The 16,923-nt window shown below is 46.5% G+C and overlaps 1 protein-coding gene across 2 annotated transcripts; it reads left to right on the forward strand.

Moving 5' to 3' along the window:
* The first annotated feature begins 1,123 nt into the window (after positions 1 to 1,123).
* On the forward strand, positions 1,124 to 16,630 carry LOC102524830 (Golgi apparatus membrane protein TVP23 homolog B). Of its 2 annotated transcripts, XM_072957111.1 has the most exons (6): positions 1,124 to 1,256; positions 5,650 to 5,794; positions 9,320 to 9,409; positions 10,576 to 10,707; positions 15,016 to 15,144; positions 16,450 to 16,630. In XM_072957111.1, exons 2-6 carry the CDS (start codon positions 5,747 to 5,749, stop codon positions 16,474 to 16,476), a joined length of 426 nt encoding a protein of 141 aa, XP_072813212.1. In that variant the 5' UTR covers positions 1,124 to 1,256; positions 5,650 to 5,746; the 3' UTR covers positions 16,477 to 16,630. The 2 variants fall into 2 exon arrangements, with proteins under 2 accessions (XP_072813212.1, XP_072813214.1); XM_072957113.1 differs by lacking the exons at positions 5,650 to 5,794; positions 16,450 to 16,630 and adding an exon at positions 13,079 to 13,155.
* Positions 16,631 to 16,923: the final 293 nt, after the last annotated feature.

Raw genomic sequence — 16,923 nt, forward strand, 5'->3', positions numbered from 1 at the left:
GAAACAATCCAACCAGAATGCAGGACGAAACCAACAAAAACCCAACCCCACAAAACCCCACAACCCGCACACTGGGTGGGCCACCAAAACCCCGGCATAGGCAGAGTAGATACACACATATGGTCTCTGCGTTTCACCACTGTTTGTCAGGCTTTCTCTCCTTTGAGATTTTTTTCTCCATTATTAGGATGTCAGGTTTAAAGCAGCACTGGCAAATCGCCATGTAAAAACTGTGATTTGAATGGAAAGAACCTCCTCAATTCAGGAAACACGTTATTCCACGAGCCTTCTGATGGCAGTCTGCCCATAGGCGGGGCAAATAGCATCTTGTTATAATCACAGTTTCAAAGATGACACAGAGTCTCTGAATTTCAGGTCCTTCACAGGGGAAGATCACATCATTAGTGGCTAAACTTAAAACAGTAATAAGAATAACATCCTCTATTTAGCAGGACTTACCCTGTAAGGGTACCGTTAGCATCCCCACCTTACCACTGAGGTAGGGAAGGACGCACAGAGAGGTAGGTTAGCTAGCTAGATAACTGGTAAGTGGAGGAGCCGGGACAAACCCAGGGGCTCAGACTCCAGGGCCTACTCTCTCAGCCTCTCCCTCCGTACTGTCTCCTGGGGTCTATATTCCTCCCATAAGAATACCCTCCCTGTTTAGAGTCCTCCTGCCTTGTTCTTCGTAATAACTGTTTACCCCTTCGCAGGAGAGTATCTTTGTTTCTTCAATTGTTTCTAAAATTTAAGGTACAAAAGAAATACTGTAGGCAGTACACATTGTCGTAAAATATTCAAACAAAATGAAAACTATGGAACAGTCACAACCCTGCCCCCCATCTCCACCCTGAGGACGTCCACGCCGGGGAGGACACCTCGTAGGTAGTACCAACATCTCCACCTGAAAAACTAAGAAGCTTTGCCCCTAAAGCTGCACCAGTTTCCTTTCCCAGCTGGTTTTTTCTCTCCTGCTTGGACCGGCCCCCCGGCCCCGGCCCCGGCCCCGGCCCCGGCCCCGGCCCAAGTCGCCCCGCCCACGCTCTAGCCCCGCCCTCAATAGCCCCGCCCACACACGCTCCCCGCCCCCTCAGGCCCGGAAGCGGAAGTGGGGCTGGCGGAAGCTGGTATTCCGGCTCCTTCTGGCCTGTGGAGAGCTGTCCGCGTCTGTTGGGATCCCCGCCCGGCGGCTGCGCCTGTGGCGCTGACGTGGCTCCCGGAAGTGGCGCTGTCGCGAGGCCGCCATGTTGCAGCAGGTGAGCAGCTGTGGGCGCCGGGAGAGGGCGGCGGCTGGGCCCGAGGAGGAGCGGGGTGAGCGGCGGGCGGGACGGCCGGCGCTGGTGTCCGGGGAGTGCGGCCTAGGCTGCGCTGAGGAGGGCCAGCGCGGGTGTGAGGTCCGCGAGGTCGCTCTGTGTGTCCCCACCGCTCGTGAGCCGGCGAGGGGCAGGCAGTCGCCGCCCTGGACGTGGGTTACGGGACCCGCCGGGCCTGGCGTCCAGGTTTATGCCGTCAAAGCAGGTGGTTAAGGGTCGGTCCCTTCCCATGCTCACATCTGTTCCTCAGAGTTAATTACAGCCCTCACGTCTACGACCCCAGACTAGTGAGAAGAAGAATCTCTTCCTATTTAAAAAAGCACTGTTTATCGTGCACTTTAACTTGGGTTATCATAGCTGTTTTTTCTGAGGGATTTCTGTGGCCCAGCCGCTGGCCCAGGCCCTGCGGAAGGGCTGTGTAAACAATGCAGTTTCCTGCCCGGGTTTGGAGTGTTAATGCTTGTCCAGGGATTGAGTGGGGAGATGAAATAAGTTACAGAGATAAAGATATTTCAGATAACAACAGCATAGACGGTGATGTGATAGCAAGTATCTGAGAATGGAACAGCCTAGCGATTTGCGGTCAGGAAGGACCACTCTGAGGAGGTGACGTGAGTGGAGAAAATACAGTGATGGTCTGAACCTGCAGGAGGCTGGAGAAAAACACAGCCATACTGACCGTTCCTTCTTAAGTTTGTGACCACGCACCTCAAGGGAGCCCGGGGGGCCTCCCGGCAGTCATTATGGCCTTTCCGTAGTCCCCTAGGCTACTCTCCAAGTCTTCTCCCTCAGACCGTCAGCATTTCTTATCTTCTCTCAGCTCAGAGCCTTGTGGCTTGTTTCCCAGAGAAAACGGAAGCTGTCGGAGAACTTTCACACCACCTGCCTGTACAGCTTTGCCCACAACCTCCCGCAGGCGCTGCCTTTGCCTTACAGGTTGCCCTGTCTGTGCTCCAGCCTTAGGCTGGGCCCTCTGCTTGTGCACTGGTTTCCCTTTTACCTGCTCGGGACAGAAACTTTGGGATCTTCCTCGACTCCTTTCCTCTGAGCCCTCCGTCCACCCATCAGCAGATCCTGTTGGTTCTGCCTCAGCATGTGTTCGGAATCGGGCTGCTTTTCACCACCTGCCCTGCATCCACCCTCGACCAGACCATTACTTCTTGGCTCCATCATTAGATTCACCCCCTGGCCAGCCTCCCAGCTGTGTGCCTTTGTCTTTCCCTCTTTCCCCTCTTTGCTCTCAGAGTCTTAATGCAGTAGCCAGTAGAATTTTCCTTCTAACATGAGTCAGAATGTGTCAGTCCTATGCTCAGGACACCCTGGTGGTCCCCCCTCCCCTCACTCAGTTTTTCTGATGTTCTTAATAGCAGTACCTGGAACTTACACATCCACAGCCAGACTCCTGATTTCGCCCCACAGTTGTGCTCACCACCTTTCCATCTATTGGATGCAACCCCAGGAGTGCAGAGCTAGTTGTCTTTTTTTCTTGTTTTTGGCTGTACCACTTAAATTAGTGCACATCGCGGGCACTCAGTATTTATTCAATAAATGAGACGAAGCCGGTCTTCCAAAGAGCAGGGTAAGAGAAAAGAGTGTTGCAGACAGAGTGCAGAAGGACCTGATAGGGCACAAGTGGGGCGTGTTTAAGGCACTGAAGAGAAGGCCAGCCTAGGGGCTTAGCTGTTGTATAGGTTTCCTATTGTAGCAAATTACCGTAAACCTAGTGGCTTAATACAAATTTATTATCTAAAAGTTCTGGTGGTCAGAAGCCCAAAATGAGTCTTAAGGGACTAAAATCATGGTGTAGGCTGAGCTGGAAGCTCTCAGGGAGAATCTGTCCTTGAGTTTATCCAGCTCCCAGAGGCTGCCTATCTTCCTTGGCTCACAGACACTCTCTCCTCTTCAAACCTGGCAGCATAACATCTTCAGTTTCTCTCTGACCTCAGCTTTCCTTGTGTCATCGTCTCTAACCCGACTCTCCTGTGTTCCGGACCACGGTGATTGCCTTATTGGTGCCACCTGGATAATCCAGGAGATTTCCCCAGCCCAATATCCTTAATTTAGTCACTTCTACAAAATTCTTCTTGCCAAGTAAATGTTCATATTCACAGGTTCTGGGGATTAGAACCTGGACTTCTTTGGCAGGGGTGAGGAGGCCCTATTCAGCCTACAACAGTTAACAGAGAGGGAGTGGCCTGAGACAAGGAGTTAGAGCTGGGCAGGGGCCAGATGGTGATTTGTCATCATATGAAGTCTGTTTTCAGTCAAAGTGCTGTGGGTTTTAAGTGGGAGAATGATAATGATCTAATGGGAAAATGTCACCCTGGTTACTGGATGGCAAGGCCTCAGCATGTTCTTCTGTGGCATCATGTGGTGCATCCCAGCCTTGGCTGCACGTGAGCATTATATGGGGAGCTGAGTCAGGGTCATGAAAAAGTTCTCAAACTGATGGTGTGATGGTTGCACAATTCTGTGACTATACCAAAAATCATTGAATTATACACTTTAAATAAGTGAGTTGAATGCACCTGCTCTTTGGGAAAGACTTGAATATCCAGAAAAGCGGAAATAGAGGGAAAAGTGACAGAACAAGCCTCTGAGGAGGTGGGTAAAGAGGGGATTCCAAGCACCAGTAGCTGGCTTAGCCTTGGATAAAAGGACACAGATTTGTGAGCAGGGGTCGGAAAAAGGATGCAGTTAGATGATTTTGTGAAAGAACCCAGAGCCTTTGAATTTATCCCGACAGCCTCAGCTTTCTCTGCCCTGGGAGAGCGCTACTGAGAGTGGTGGGGTGAGTTTGTAGAGCATCAGCCGCTGATGATGGTTCCTACACGAACTGGCAACATCTTGTGAGGGATGGAGGCGGCAGGTGCCTGGACTGCTGTGGAGGGTTTGGCCAGGTGGTTGGGGTCGGGATAGGGGAACTGCCTTGGGCCCTTTCCAGCCTTCCAGGTGGCCATGGCCATGGCCATGTCTTAACTGTTGTCTTCCATTTTGACTAGTGTGCCGCCTTGTGTGTAGTAGGCCTGCAAGGACTGAACTTCATTTTGCTTCATGGCTGTTTACTTCCCTGTTAGGACAGTAACGATGACACTGAAGATGTTGCATTGTTTGATGCAGAAGAGGAGACAACTAACAGACCGAAAAAATCCAAAATCAGATATGAGGCTAAGTTACAAGAGTTGTGTTGTCTCGGGCTGTTCTGCCTGTTGACTGGTGCCAGCAGCGGGTTCCCTTCCAGGCAGAGTGGTTGTGACGCGCTGGCGAATGTTGTGTATTACAGTTTGATCTTAAAGATGACATTTCACTTTCTCTCTGGGAATAACTGGTATAGAGAATTTTACTCAGTACTGAGTTTTCAAGTTTGCAAATACAGTTATTTGAACACCAGTGTTTTTGATTCTGGCTGTTGTTTACCAAGAACGCACCATTTCTTTATGAGTTTCTGTAGATACATTACCTTCTGATTTATTGTACATATTTCAGAATTGCATCTTTTGTATCAACTAATATGAAAACATCATGCCAAACATACTTCTCTTCCAAACTTTGTTCTCTCTAAAGAAATTCACTTAATGAAATCAAATTCTGCCAGAACCTTGGAAGCATTATGCTAGGTGAGAGATGCCAGTCACAAAAGACCATGTATTATGTGATGTCACTTATGTGAAATGTCCAGGATAGATAAATCTACAGAGACAAAAAGTACATTGGTGGGTGCCCAGGGCTGGAGGTTGGTGGGATTGGGGTACATGGGGAGTGACTGCTCATGGGTTTAGGGTTTCTTTTTAGGGTCATGAAAAAGTTCTAAAACTGATGGTGTGATGGTTGCATAATTCTGCGACTGTACCAAAATCACTGAATTATACACTTTAAATAGTTGAGTTGTATGGCACGTGGATTACATCTCTATGAAGTTGTTAATAAAACAACCTGATGGTTATTTTGTCTTAGTGCCTGAAGTGATTTCTGAGGGCCTGGAAATTCTTCGGGCATGATTTTTAGACAGGTAAAAATAAGTCTATCCTAAGAGTATAATTTCCTTATTTCTCCAAGCTTGGTAAAGATTCTTGTTATGCATTTTGGGAAGATTTATAATCAATGAGGTATTAAAGTCGTGTTTACATAGTGTGTTTTCTGTGACAACAGAAACACAGGGTCTAGTCAAATAATGGGACTTAATGAGAAAAGAGACAGGCGGTTTGCTTCTTCCTCAAGTCATCTTTTATTTTGACAAGACTGCATGGTTCTGTTACAGCTGAAACATTGTCATATACATCTGCAGTACCTGTCGTAAAATGTAATTGCATTTCTTTTGTTATGTTTTGGTTTTCAGACACCCAGTGGCATCATTTTTCCATTTATTCTTTCGAGTCAGTGCAATTATAGTCTATCTTCTCTGTGAATTGTTCAGCAGCAGCTTTATTGCCTGTATGGTGACAATTATCTTGTTGTTGTCATGTGACTTTTGGGCAGTCAAGGTAGGTTTGTTTTTATTTTTAAAATCCTATTTAATATGATGAGATTGAATGACATAAACAATTAAAAAAAGACACTGAGCATTTTGTATTGATGTTAAATTTATCTTTTTGTTACTTAAGGCCTCATCTGTGTCAAAATGCTGGTTAGATCAGATCATATAGACGTTATTGCACTACTGACTTGTGTGCTTTACATTAGCCTACATCAGCTCTGAAGTTAAACATATAAATAAAATGTGACTGGCAGCTGCAGACCCTGCGTACTGCTTCTAGTCCACATCACTGGTTTTGCTTCAGGGTCACCGTCAGCTGTGCCGGGTCTGGTTTCTGGATGGGACCTCAGGAGAGTTTGTCCACAGATCCTCAAGTGTCCACCACTGCAGAGGCTCCTGTGTGAGCTCTAGGGCGGTGTTCCTCACCCAGGGCCATGTTGCCCCCCAGGCGGTGCTTGTCAATGCCTGAAGATGTTGGTCATGGCTGGGGTGGGGAGCACACTGCAGGCCTCAGAGGGGCTCAGGCCAGGGATGCTGCCAAACGCCTTCAGGTGCGCAGACGCGACAGCCACCTGCATCCGTTATCTGGCCCACAGTGCTGGTAGTGCTGTGGTTGAGAACCCCTGCTGTAGGGCTGGAAAGGCATGTAAGAAGTGGTTTCAGACTCGAAGGCAGTGGTGGGTAGAGGGAGGAAGGGAGGGATGGATAGGGGTGTGAGTAGGGGGGCATGTGATACAGTGATTATGGCAAAACACTAAGTGCAGACCCTAGGTGGTAGGTATATGGGTATTCACTTGTAAAACTTGGCTTTTCTGTGTGTTTGGAAATTTTCATAGTAAAAAATGGTGGGGGGGGAATCAAAGGCAAAAAAAAAAAAGACAACACCTGGTTTTGGAATATCAGAGACATGATTATTGATTCAAAAACCCGGTAAAATGTTACCAGTCTATTCACGGCCACCAAGCCAGCCGTTTTTAGGTCTGTTGATTCTGACAGATATCAGAAGTGGTTGGCTTGGGGGCTAGTTTACATGAGCCACCAAATGCTGAGAATAAAGATTACGAAGACCTGTTTCTTGTAGGCTTTTCTTTCATACAGTCTTTGGCCTGTATTCCTTTGAATTTCTTCTGTTGCTTTATGCTGTAAAGTGTTTGCTGTAGCCTGGTCACAATTTTGAGAAATGTTTCTTTTTGTTGTTCCTTCCTGTAATTTGTGCTTAGCCAAATAGAACATGGCCTTCAGTTGATTCTTCCTGCTAATTTCTAAACTGTTGTAATTAAATCCTTGTAGGTTTAGGGTTTTAAAAAATGTGGCCAGAAAGCATATTTTCTGATAACCCGTAAAGAAATATAAACAAGAAGAGCTTAAAAAAGTCACCCTTTTATCTGTGGCACAATTACTTGTAGAAGTGCAAACAGTTGAGATGAAATTAAGAGGTCAAGAGTGGGGACGGTATTAAATGGACTTGGGAAGGGGTATGTGGGCTTCTGAATCTAGTTAAAACACAGATGTGTCATAAGTAAATCTCAGTGCAGTTGTCAAAAGAGGAGAGATAATTGTTTTAAAAATAAAAGAGAAATTAAAAGATACAAAATTATTTAAAAAAAAAAGAACTTTAATGTTATGACCTATATGGGGCTTTTGTTTTGTTCTCTACTCTGGCAAATAGAGTAAAAAAGGTTAAGTAAAGTTTTAAAAATTTTATTGGTAACTATTAGTAAAATTTAAAACAAGGCTGTGTGTCTTCCACAACACTGGAGAAGGTAGGAGCAACTGAAACGTAGCTCATGCAGCAAGAGACGGGAAAACGGCAAGCGTCAAGGAAGCTGAAATGTCGTAGGCCATGTGCAGGGTGAGGGGAGCAGTGGCCCATTAGCTATAACAATAAATGTAATTTGATTAAACTCTCTTTTTAAAGATAAGAGTTCTAACATTGAGTCAGAAGTCAAAAGTCCAGCCAAAAAGATCTAACTAAAACTGTGACATTTAAAAAGCCAAACACTTGGAGAAGATGGAGGAACACTGTTGTGGTGGAAGTCTTAAGAGACGACTGTCCTCAGCACATCGAAGCGACAAAAAATGGTTAAGTTCTGAAGAATCTGAGTGAAATAGCCAAGTCACTTTCATGGCAGTTTTTGAAACCTTGTGTGTAGAGTTGTGATACTTTCTTGTTCAGCTCCTGTGGGGCACTTATAAAAGCTGATTAAATACCACTGTGAAGAAACTGCAAATAAACTGTCTGAAGCAGCTGCGTGTTCTAACCCAGTGCAGCAGAACTGGAAACCAATGAAAAGTGGTTGTCACAACTGCCTGCTAAATATCTTGTCTCAAAGAGGAAACAAAAACTGAATATAGATTATTTACAGCTTAATGATAATGATCATCTACTTTCAAACTTTTGAAGTGTGTCTAAAGCTGAATTCAGAGGAAAAGCAATAGGCCAAAGGCTTTTATTAGAGGTACAGAAATTTTAAAAACAAAAGTAGTAAGCTTGAGAGAAATTAGGAAAATAAGCAATAGTAAAAGCAGAAAGTAAATAATTGGAAAATGGGAGAACGGAGGAGTTTGAAAATAAAGAGCTGTCATTTGAAAATGCCTCTGAGATAGGCCCTGACTGCTCTCAGTCTTGGCCTGCTCTTCTCTTTTACTTAGCCTTCAAATGTTAACGTTTCCACAAAGTCAGGTTTGGTCTTTAAGTTTCCTCCTCTTCTTCTCCTGTATTCCTTTCATTACATTAGGAAAGCTCTCGAAGTAATTTGTTTCGTCAGTGAGAGAGAGCTTGGTGCATTTCCATTGCTGAATGAAGGCCAGTGCCTGTAACCACATACCATAGACTGGGTGGCCCACACACAGTAGGAGTTTATTTTCCGAGTGCTGGAGGCTGGAAATCCAGGATCAGAGTGCCCGCGTGCTCGGCTTCTGGTGAGGGACCTCCTCCGGGTCCAGACTGCTGATCTCCCCTTCCTTCCTCACCCCGCTGAGAGCAGAGAGGCGGAAAGTCTAGTGAGGGCACTAGTCCCATCAGCAGAGGCTCCACCCTCATGAGCTCATCTAGTCCCGGTCACCTCCCAGAGGGCCACCTCCTGACACCATCACCTGGTGAGGGGGTGGGGGCAGAGTTTTGACATGTGAATTTGGGGGACACAAACACTGAGTTTGTAGCAACTGTTTTTAGAGATACATAGTTATAAAATATATGTCGCTATGGTGAGGACATAGAGGAAAAAGTAGGTCCCAGAAGAACAAGGGGTTTGGGAACACATTAGGGAACCGGAGAAAGGATGAGTTCATGAGGGAACAGAGGGCGATGTTCATGGATCTGCTTACCCATCACCTCCACCCCTGCCGGGTCTGCCATTGCATTTGATTTAATCTTTTGTCCAGGCCTGTTGTGTAGTGGTTGTTAACTGAGTATTATGGAGGTAAAGCTGATGATTTCTTTATTTGTGAAATGTTACACTAAGATAGGATATTATGGTAGCTCTTTAAATAACGTTTTTAAAATGTGTGTGTATATGTTAATCTTTACCAGAATGTCACAGGTAGACTAATGGTTGGCCTGTGCTGGTGGAATCACATTGATGAAGATGGAAAAAGCCATTGGGTGTTTGAGTCCAGGAAGGTAAACTGCCTCTGTTTTTCTCTTTGAGTGTCATTTAATAAATTATGTATAGATTTCATTCGAATATTTAAGGGTGAGTTACTGAAATACTTCAGATGTAATCTACACACGAAGAGCTGTGCCAAGTCACTGGGCAGGGCAGCACTAAACCAGAGGGCCTTCTGAAACTTTCTGTCTCGTTCAGACTGGAAACAAGCCATGTGCAGGAAAGAACCCTCTGAGAGGCTTTTGGCTCACAGTTTGTGCTAAGATGCCCCCAGGGGCTGCTGAGAAAGGCGCTCTTTCCATGAGCCGCCTCAGCCTGGTGTTGCCTTCCCTGGTGTAACTGCTTTCGGGAGCTCGTCTGCCCTTGCCCCCGTGGTCCTCCTCCATTTGTGGGCAGGAGAAGGAGAAGGTTTGCAACTGGAGAGAAGATCTGAGCTGAGCAGAGCAGTCTGTTCTTCAGGCGGTTCCCTCAGAAGTCCCAGGGGACCGCAGTCTGTTTTGGGCTAGCCTGCTTATCAGCAGTGGAGATCAGTTGGGAGGCAGAGGACAGAATTCTTGGAGACGGCACCAGCTAAATTGCTTGCCTTCTGCTTGGAAGGGCCTTGACAAGGACTTCTCTGAAAGCAGTGTTGTGCTCAGTGAGTCAGTAGTCCTGATAAAATCTACCTTGGAAACGATTCACGGCCCTTTTAAATTCCTGGGTATTGCTGAAACATTGTGGTCGTGTCCAGAATCCCTCGATTCCATTTCCTCTTCTGGACCCTGACTTGACCTTTTAGTCTCCAGGATGACTGTAGCCTTGATTTCCTGGATCCTTACCAAAGAAGGTATCCTTCCGAGCTTCCTTGTGAATGAACAGTAGAAGTGCGAGGAGGAATGACTAGAAGCCTGTCCGAGCTGACCCTGATTGTCTTGGGTGATGAGAAACTGTCCATTTTGCCCTGAAAATGGAACGTTCTTGAGTTAGAGCGAAGTATATTAAGACCAGTTCCAAAGGTTACAGTCGTGGTAGGTCTGCTGTTTTGTTTGAGGTGGGTTGGGGGCAGGGGTTCTGACTTAGGACTTGGGTTGTCTGTTACTTTGTTTGAATCTGAGGGTAAGGTGTTTTTCATTAAAAATGTTAAACTCTTTGCTGATGAATATCACAAGACATTGGTTATTAAATTCATGTTCTTTTGTAGGCCTCCTCTCAAGAGAGTAAAACTGTTTCAGAGGCTGAGTCAAGAATCTTCTGGTTGGGACTCATTGCCTGTCCAGTGCTGTGGGTGGTATTTGCCTTCAGTGCCCTCTTCTCCTTCAGAGTGAAGTGGCTGGTGAGTGTCAGTGTGGAGTGGTCAGTAATTCTCACAGGTAGCTGATGGCGTGGTTGGTAGTCAGCACCTGCCCATCTGTGTTGACATCAGGGACCCATCTTGAATAGGCAGCTTCATTGTGTATCTCCCAAGTTCGGTTTCCCATCTCTGCTTTTCTCCAAGTGCCCGGAGCAGCGTTCTGTGCAAGACTCCATTTCACCAGCTCTCCTGGTGCCTAGCGGAGTTTTGATTTAGCCCGTCTTGTTCAGTGATTCCTACATTCATCACCTGATCTTGTCGGATGGGGATGTTGCGTGTCCTCCAGACGTTTGGCTTAGCTTGGAACTAACAGTGGTCTTTTCTGAGGATAGCGGTTGGTAACCTGTTCAGTTGTCCATTACAGCAGCTGTTTTATGAGCGCTCACAACCTCTCTGGTTCAGGAGCCTGCAAAGGGCTTGTCTGGAAGGTTCTGACTTGGGATCTCTCGTAGTTGTGGTCAGACAGCGATGGCATGATGGGGCTGGTGAGGCATCTAGTCTTTGAGGTCCCATGGCCTCCCACGTGGTCTTCCCACATGGCTTCTGGGACCTTCTCATGGCCCGGTGGCCTCACGGCAGTGAGACTGCTTACTTGGAAGGCCCCGGCTCCCGCTGGGAGTGTTTCAGCTCAGAAGCTGAATTACCTTTTACACTTGCGCTAGTTTTCTAGGACTGCCACAGCTGAGTGTCACAGGCTGGTGGCTTCAGCAGCAGAAGCTAATTTCCCCCCAACTCTGGAGGCCTCTCTCTGCGGCTTGTAGATGGCTTCACATGGTCCTCCTGCTACCTGTCTGTCCTGACCTCCTCTGCCTGTAAGGACACCGGTCACACTGGATTAGGGTCCACCCCAGCCATCTCATTTTACCTTAATTACCTCTTTAAAGACCCTGACTCCAAATACAGTCACATTCTGGGGTACTGGGGGATATATAGAGAGATACACGTATAAATAAATAAATTAGGGGAGGACAGAGTCAGCCTGTAACAGACATCTAGCCTCAGAAGTCACATCACTTTTCTGTTTTGCACATTCAAGGGAATGGAAAATATGCTCCCCAGCCTGAGTGGGTAGGAAGGTTCCAGAAGAGCATGTGGAGCAGGAGATACAGCTGTTGCCATCTTTGGAAAGTATAATGTGTCACTTGACCCGACTATGTGTCTTGTTCTTTTAATAGCTGAGTTTATCTGACTTAATGCTTATAGATACCAGGTATATTTTGGCCTTAATTGTGTTTTTTCCTTATTTGTAATATTGTCTGTTTTGCTGTATAGCTTCTCTCTTCGTTTGTGAGTGTGCCTATGTATGTAGTTTCCCTTTTGAGATTGGAAGCTTTATTGTCTATTTTTAGTTTTTCTAGCAGTTACCTTTCTCACGTGCCCTCGGTCACGAGTGGGACACGTGTTTAGTGTCTGTTGATCTGCTGCAAAGGATGTAGAGTTCCCACCCCTGTGCCTCCCCCGCCTTGTCCTCCCTGCTTCCAGCCCTGGGTTCTTGGTGGTGGTGGTCTTATTTTAGTTATTTTAAGTAATACGTTTAATCCTGTTTATTGACTCAGAGACTCTGTTTAGGAGGGGAAACGTTTCCTTTTGAAGTGGTATTTGTTGCTGGTTGTTCAGTCTTTGGTCTGTTTTTAACCATACTGGCTCAGTGGTCTTGTTGCAGCTTCTCCTTTTACCTCTTGGTTGGCTGGATTTCATCAGTGGGGATTTTTTTTTCCCAAAAAACCTGTGGGTGTTATTTCTTTTGGTTCTGTCATGTTCAAGAATCTGAGCCGTTGACTTTATTCTTGAATTCACTTTTTTCTTTCTTTCTGAATAAGTTTTTTATATTTGGGTAAGTTTTTTATTCTTTCTTCATTCTTGAAAAAATTCTTTATTCTTGAATAAAGAACTATTCTTGGCTCAGTTAATATTCTTGGGTCACAGCTGCTTCCTCTCAGCATTCAGAAGACGTTGCTTCATCATTTTCTTATATTGAATATTGCAGAGAAATCTGAGGCCAGGCTTATGAACCCCCATGTAACTGAGTGAGGCATTTTTCTCCTTGGACAAAGAATTTCTGATGTCATTCTAGAAATTATAAAATAGCATATGTAACCAGGTTGTCCTCATGTTTGTCTTTCCATAGTGCTTTTTCCGGACACTGTGCCCACTAATGACCGGCACAGATTCTGCTCTGAATTGGGAAAATTATCTTCTGTTAAGTCTTTACATTTATTTGCATTCTGTTTTTTTTGTTGTCTTTAATTCTGAGGTACCAGTTACCTCTGTGTTGGGTCCTTTTTATCTGTTCTCACCCACTATCTTAATTGCTTTTATCTCTCATCTCTTTCTGTTCTGTTTATTCCCTCAGCAAATCTTTTTAGGAGTCTGCCCCTTGCCAGAGCTGTCCTGGCTGCTGTGGACAGGACTAGGGGCTCGAGAAACAAGGTAACAGCTCTGAGAGCCCCGAGTCCTGGTGGAGCAGGGTGTGGGCAGGCAGACAGGGAGGGAGCGGCTGGGAGGAAGGTGACACGGTGACAGAGTGGAGTGGGCAGTGGGGCGGGGTGCTGCTTTAGGCTGGGGGTCAGCAGGGGCTTTTCTGCGCTTCCTTAGCTCTGCCAGCACCATTTTTAGCTCCTGGTGCCTTGTCTCACCTTCACTGTCTCTGAATTCTTACCTTTAGTTCTCCCGCAGGGAGAAGTCTTCCCGGGGTGCTCTGACTTAGGAGGACTGGGTTTCTTCCACAGCAGCCTTCGCCTGCCTTTGGCGGGCTGTGTCCCTTTCTGCTTTGGTTGTGGGTTTGTGTAGCTGCTTTTCCCTCGTCTCTCCGTCTCGCGTGGGCTCGCAGGGGCAGCTCCGCCCAGACCGTTCGTGTGCTGCTTTCATGGGGGTGAACTCCCCTCGACGGCCTTCCCTGTCGTCTGAGACCCCTGGGCTCGGCATGCGTGGCGGGTGGGTGGCCTGGGGTGCAGGTGTGGGGAGGGACGTGGCCACCTTGGCCGGCCCGGCGCGGAGGTTTGCCTTCTCGCGCGCGGACTGGAGGTCTTGTGTCCCGGTCATTCTGTTCTGGTTGCCACGCCTCCTGCTTCAGACCATCCAGGAGGCCCTGGAGCCTTCGCCTCCGGCTGGGGGTCGGCCCGGGCTTTCTCTTGTGCTGTTTCCACTTCCTAAAGCGGAGCAGGGACGGGCGTGTGAAAGGTGGGTTGAACGCTCTGGGCTGGGAAGGGGGTGCCTCCAGCTTCCCTGCCTCTGTTCTCTGAGGAGGCGGGCTTGACGGCTGTCGGTCCTCCTGCCTGTCGGAGCAGCTGTTTGCTCTAGAACAGGGCTGGGCAGACTGGCCTCAGGCCAGGTCTGGCCCAACACCCGAGTTTTTGTGAATTTGTACTGGAACCCAGCCTTGTCTGTTTGTTTACGCACTGCCGGTGGCCGCTTTGGGACCAGAAGGACAGAGTGGAGTATTTACAACAGAGACCACATGGCCTGCAAAGCCTAAAATGTTTACCATCTGGCCCTTTCCAGAAAGACTTTGTCAACCCTTGTTCCAGAATACTTAACCATGGGGTCTCCTCGTGTTGTTCTCATTAGCTTTTCTTTCATAGTATTTAAATAGTAGCCTTGAGTTTCTTATTCTCAATCCTTAGTGGTCTTCGTGGGGCCACCTATAGGATCATGGCCACGGGGAGGAAACAGCTCTGCCCAAGTGCATCTCCCCCTGCTGCTCCCTCCCCCTCCACCCCTTCCACTCCCCTCTGTCCCCACCCCCTCCCTCCAGTCACGGAAGGCAAGCACCTGTTGGTTGCTGCCTTGAGGCACTGGTTGGCTTTCTCAGAAGCCAGTCGTCACACACACACGTTAGCAGAGTGCAGAATTCACTTTTGCCTGCTCTCAGTGTGTTGAACTTGATCTGTCTTGACCATTCTTTTGGAGTTCTTTTTTTTTTCCCCCATTCTTTTGGATTTCTTAAGGGAATAATTAACATTTGAGCCCCTTCTGAGTCTCATTTACTTTTTTTATATCTTTACTCACAGATCCATGGACAATATTAGAATGAGAATGGCCCCCCCACTGCACCCCTGGGGCTGCTGGGGGCTGGCACGTAGCATCCGTGTTAGCAGACACTTGTTGGGTGGTGCTGAGCATGTATTGGGTGGGTCTGTTCTGGGAGGGAGGGGGTCTCAACAGCCACAAACCCCACTTCACAAGGCTGCCTTCCCATTCTCTTTCCCACCTCAGCCTGCCGTGTCTCCCTTGTGGCGGAGGGGACAGTCAGTCTGTTGGGCCGTAACTGCTGGTTGTTCCCTTCTCCAGGCAGTGGTCATCATGGGTGTGGTGCTGCAAGGTGCCAACCTGTATGGCTACATCAGATGCAAAGTGGGCAGCAGAAAGAATTTAACCAGCATGGCTACATCGTACCTTGGAAAGCAGTTTTTAAGACAAGTAAGTGTTTTCTGGACGTGAGGGTTATTTTGCTGTGGTCAGTGACTAATGCAGTGATGATTTCTAACTCTTATATAGAGTTTAATTTTTGTGAATTACTTAAAAAAGGTTTTTAAAGGGTTGTATTTATTTAAGTATGAGATGATGATACCAGTTATTTTAATTTCTCTTTGGTGGCTTTTAGGATATTCCAGAAATGTATTGTCAGTGTCCTGAAATTATTTTAAAACCAGAGAGATAAATGTTCATTTTGATAACTTATCTTTTTAAAATTATGTTAAGTTCAGTTGCTTTCCATTACTTCTGGTGGCTCTAAATGAACAGGTTTGAAGAATGGATATTGTATAGTTTCCAGGTTTATAGTAAGAACAAATTAGAAACATAGTAAGATTGTGTATCATTAAAGGTTGTTTTGAAGTACTCAGGTTTTTTTTTTTTGAGAACATACAGATTTTACTATAGTTTCTCAATATGAAGATTTAAGTCAGAGTTTTCAGTGGGATAAGTAGTGCTCATAGGTAGTTACTGGTATAAGTGACACCTCATGTTTGTGTTCATGTAGTAGGTTGGGCAGGGGAAGTTCTAGGGGACAGTGATGGGTTCTCAACCTTGGACATGCATCAGAGTCACCTGGAGGGCTAAACCACAGATTGCGGGGCCCCACCTCCAGAGTTTCTTATTTGGTTAATCTGGAGCCGGGTCCCATAATTTGGTGTTTCACAGGTTCCCAGGTGACACTGGTGCTGCTGCTCCAAGGATTATATTTGTAATTAAAGCCCTGAGAAGTGAGGGAACTTCTCAGGCAAATACAGCTGCCAAGTGTACAAGGCTCAGGCTCAGGCCAGCTCTCCTCTATTGAAATTCATTGTCTTCTCCGCTGTGCTGCATGGTTTCTCTTGTATGAGAAAGTAGGGAAGATGAGTGTTCTTGTGGGGACTGGCCACCTTATGGTAGTTGTCAAGTGTGTGCTTAATAGGTTTTCCCTTAGGATTTCCAGTGTCTCTGAAGCAGGCAGGGACATTGCATACAGATGAAACTGAACCTGGAGTCTGACATAACCTGGCCAGGGTCAGTAGCCTTACTGTGGCCCCTGGTGGTGCTCTGCTCAAGTGAGACTGACTTGCTTGACGTCTGGGTGGGCCCATGGCTTTACTTCTCCAGCATGACCATAGGTTTTAACATCAAGATGCCAGGTCATGTAGCAGCTGGCTCTGTGTGCAAATACGGAATGTTTTCCTGGTGCTTTGGATCTGGTGTGTTAAATAGAATAGCTTTCAGCATTAAGGAGGTGTTTGTCTTTTGCAGACCACTGGAGATGATCAGCCCTCCTGAAGAGAGCGACAGCTGGTGTGTTCTTTACACTGGGGACAGCCGACGAGGGTTTTGACTCTGAACCTTTAGACTCAGTATCTCTTGCAAAGAGAAGTGTTGGGTTTGTTTTTCCATTTTAAAATTTACTTAAAAAGAAAAGTAGTTTTCACGTTAAGTTTTTATTTTCTTTCTAGCATTTGGGGCTAAAAGGCATGGTGTGGGTAGAAACATCATCAAAATTTGGGTCAGGGTGCACAGTGTGTGTGCATGGAGTTGTGTGCACGCCATCGTGTGCAGATGGGATGGAGACCTTTGCATTTTGACCCACAGAACATAGAAGGGTGTTGTGAGTCTATCTCACAGCTCTTAATGTGTTTACATAGTATTTATGTAGATTATTTTCAGAAGAAAGTTGTGCTTCCATGGTAAGAGGATTTTGGCTTATGTGTAAGTTAGAAATAATTGTTA

Source organism: Vicugna pacos, unplaced genomic scaffold (genome assembly GCF_048564905.1).
Source record: "Vicugna pacos unplaced genomic scaffold, VicPac4 scaffold_18, whole genome shotgun sequence".
Taxonomy (NCBI): domain Eukaryota; kingdom Metazoa; phylum Chordata; class Mammalia; order Artiodactyla; family Camelidae; genus Vicugna; species Vicugna pacos.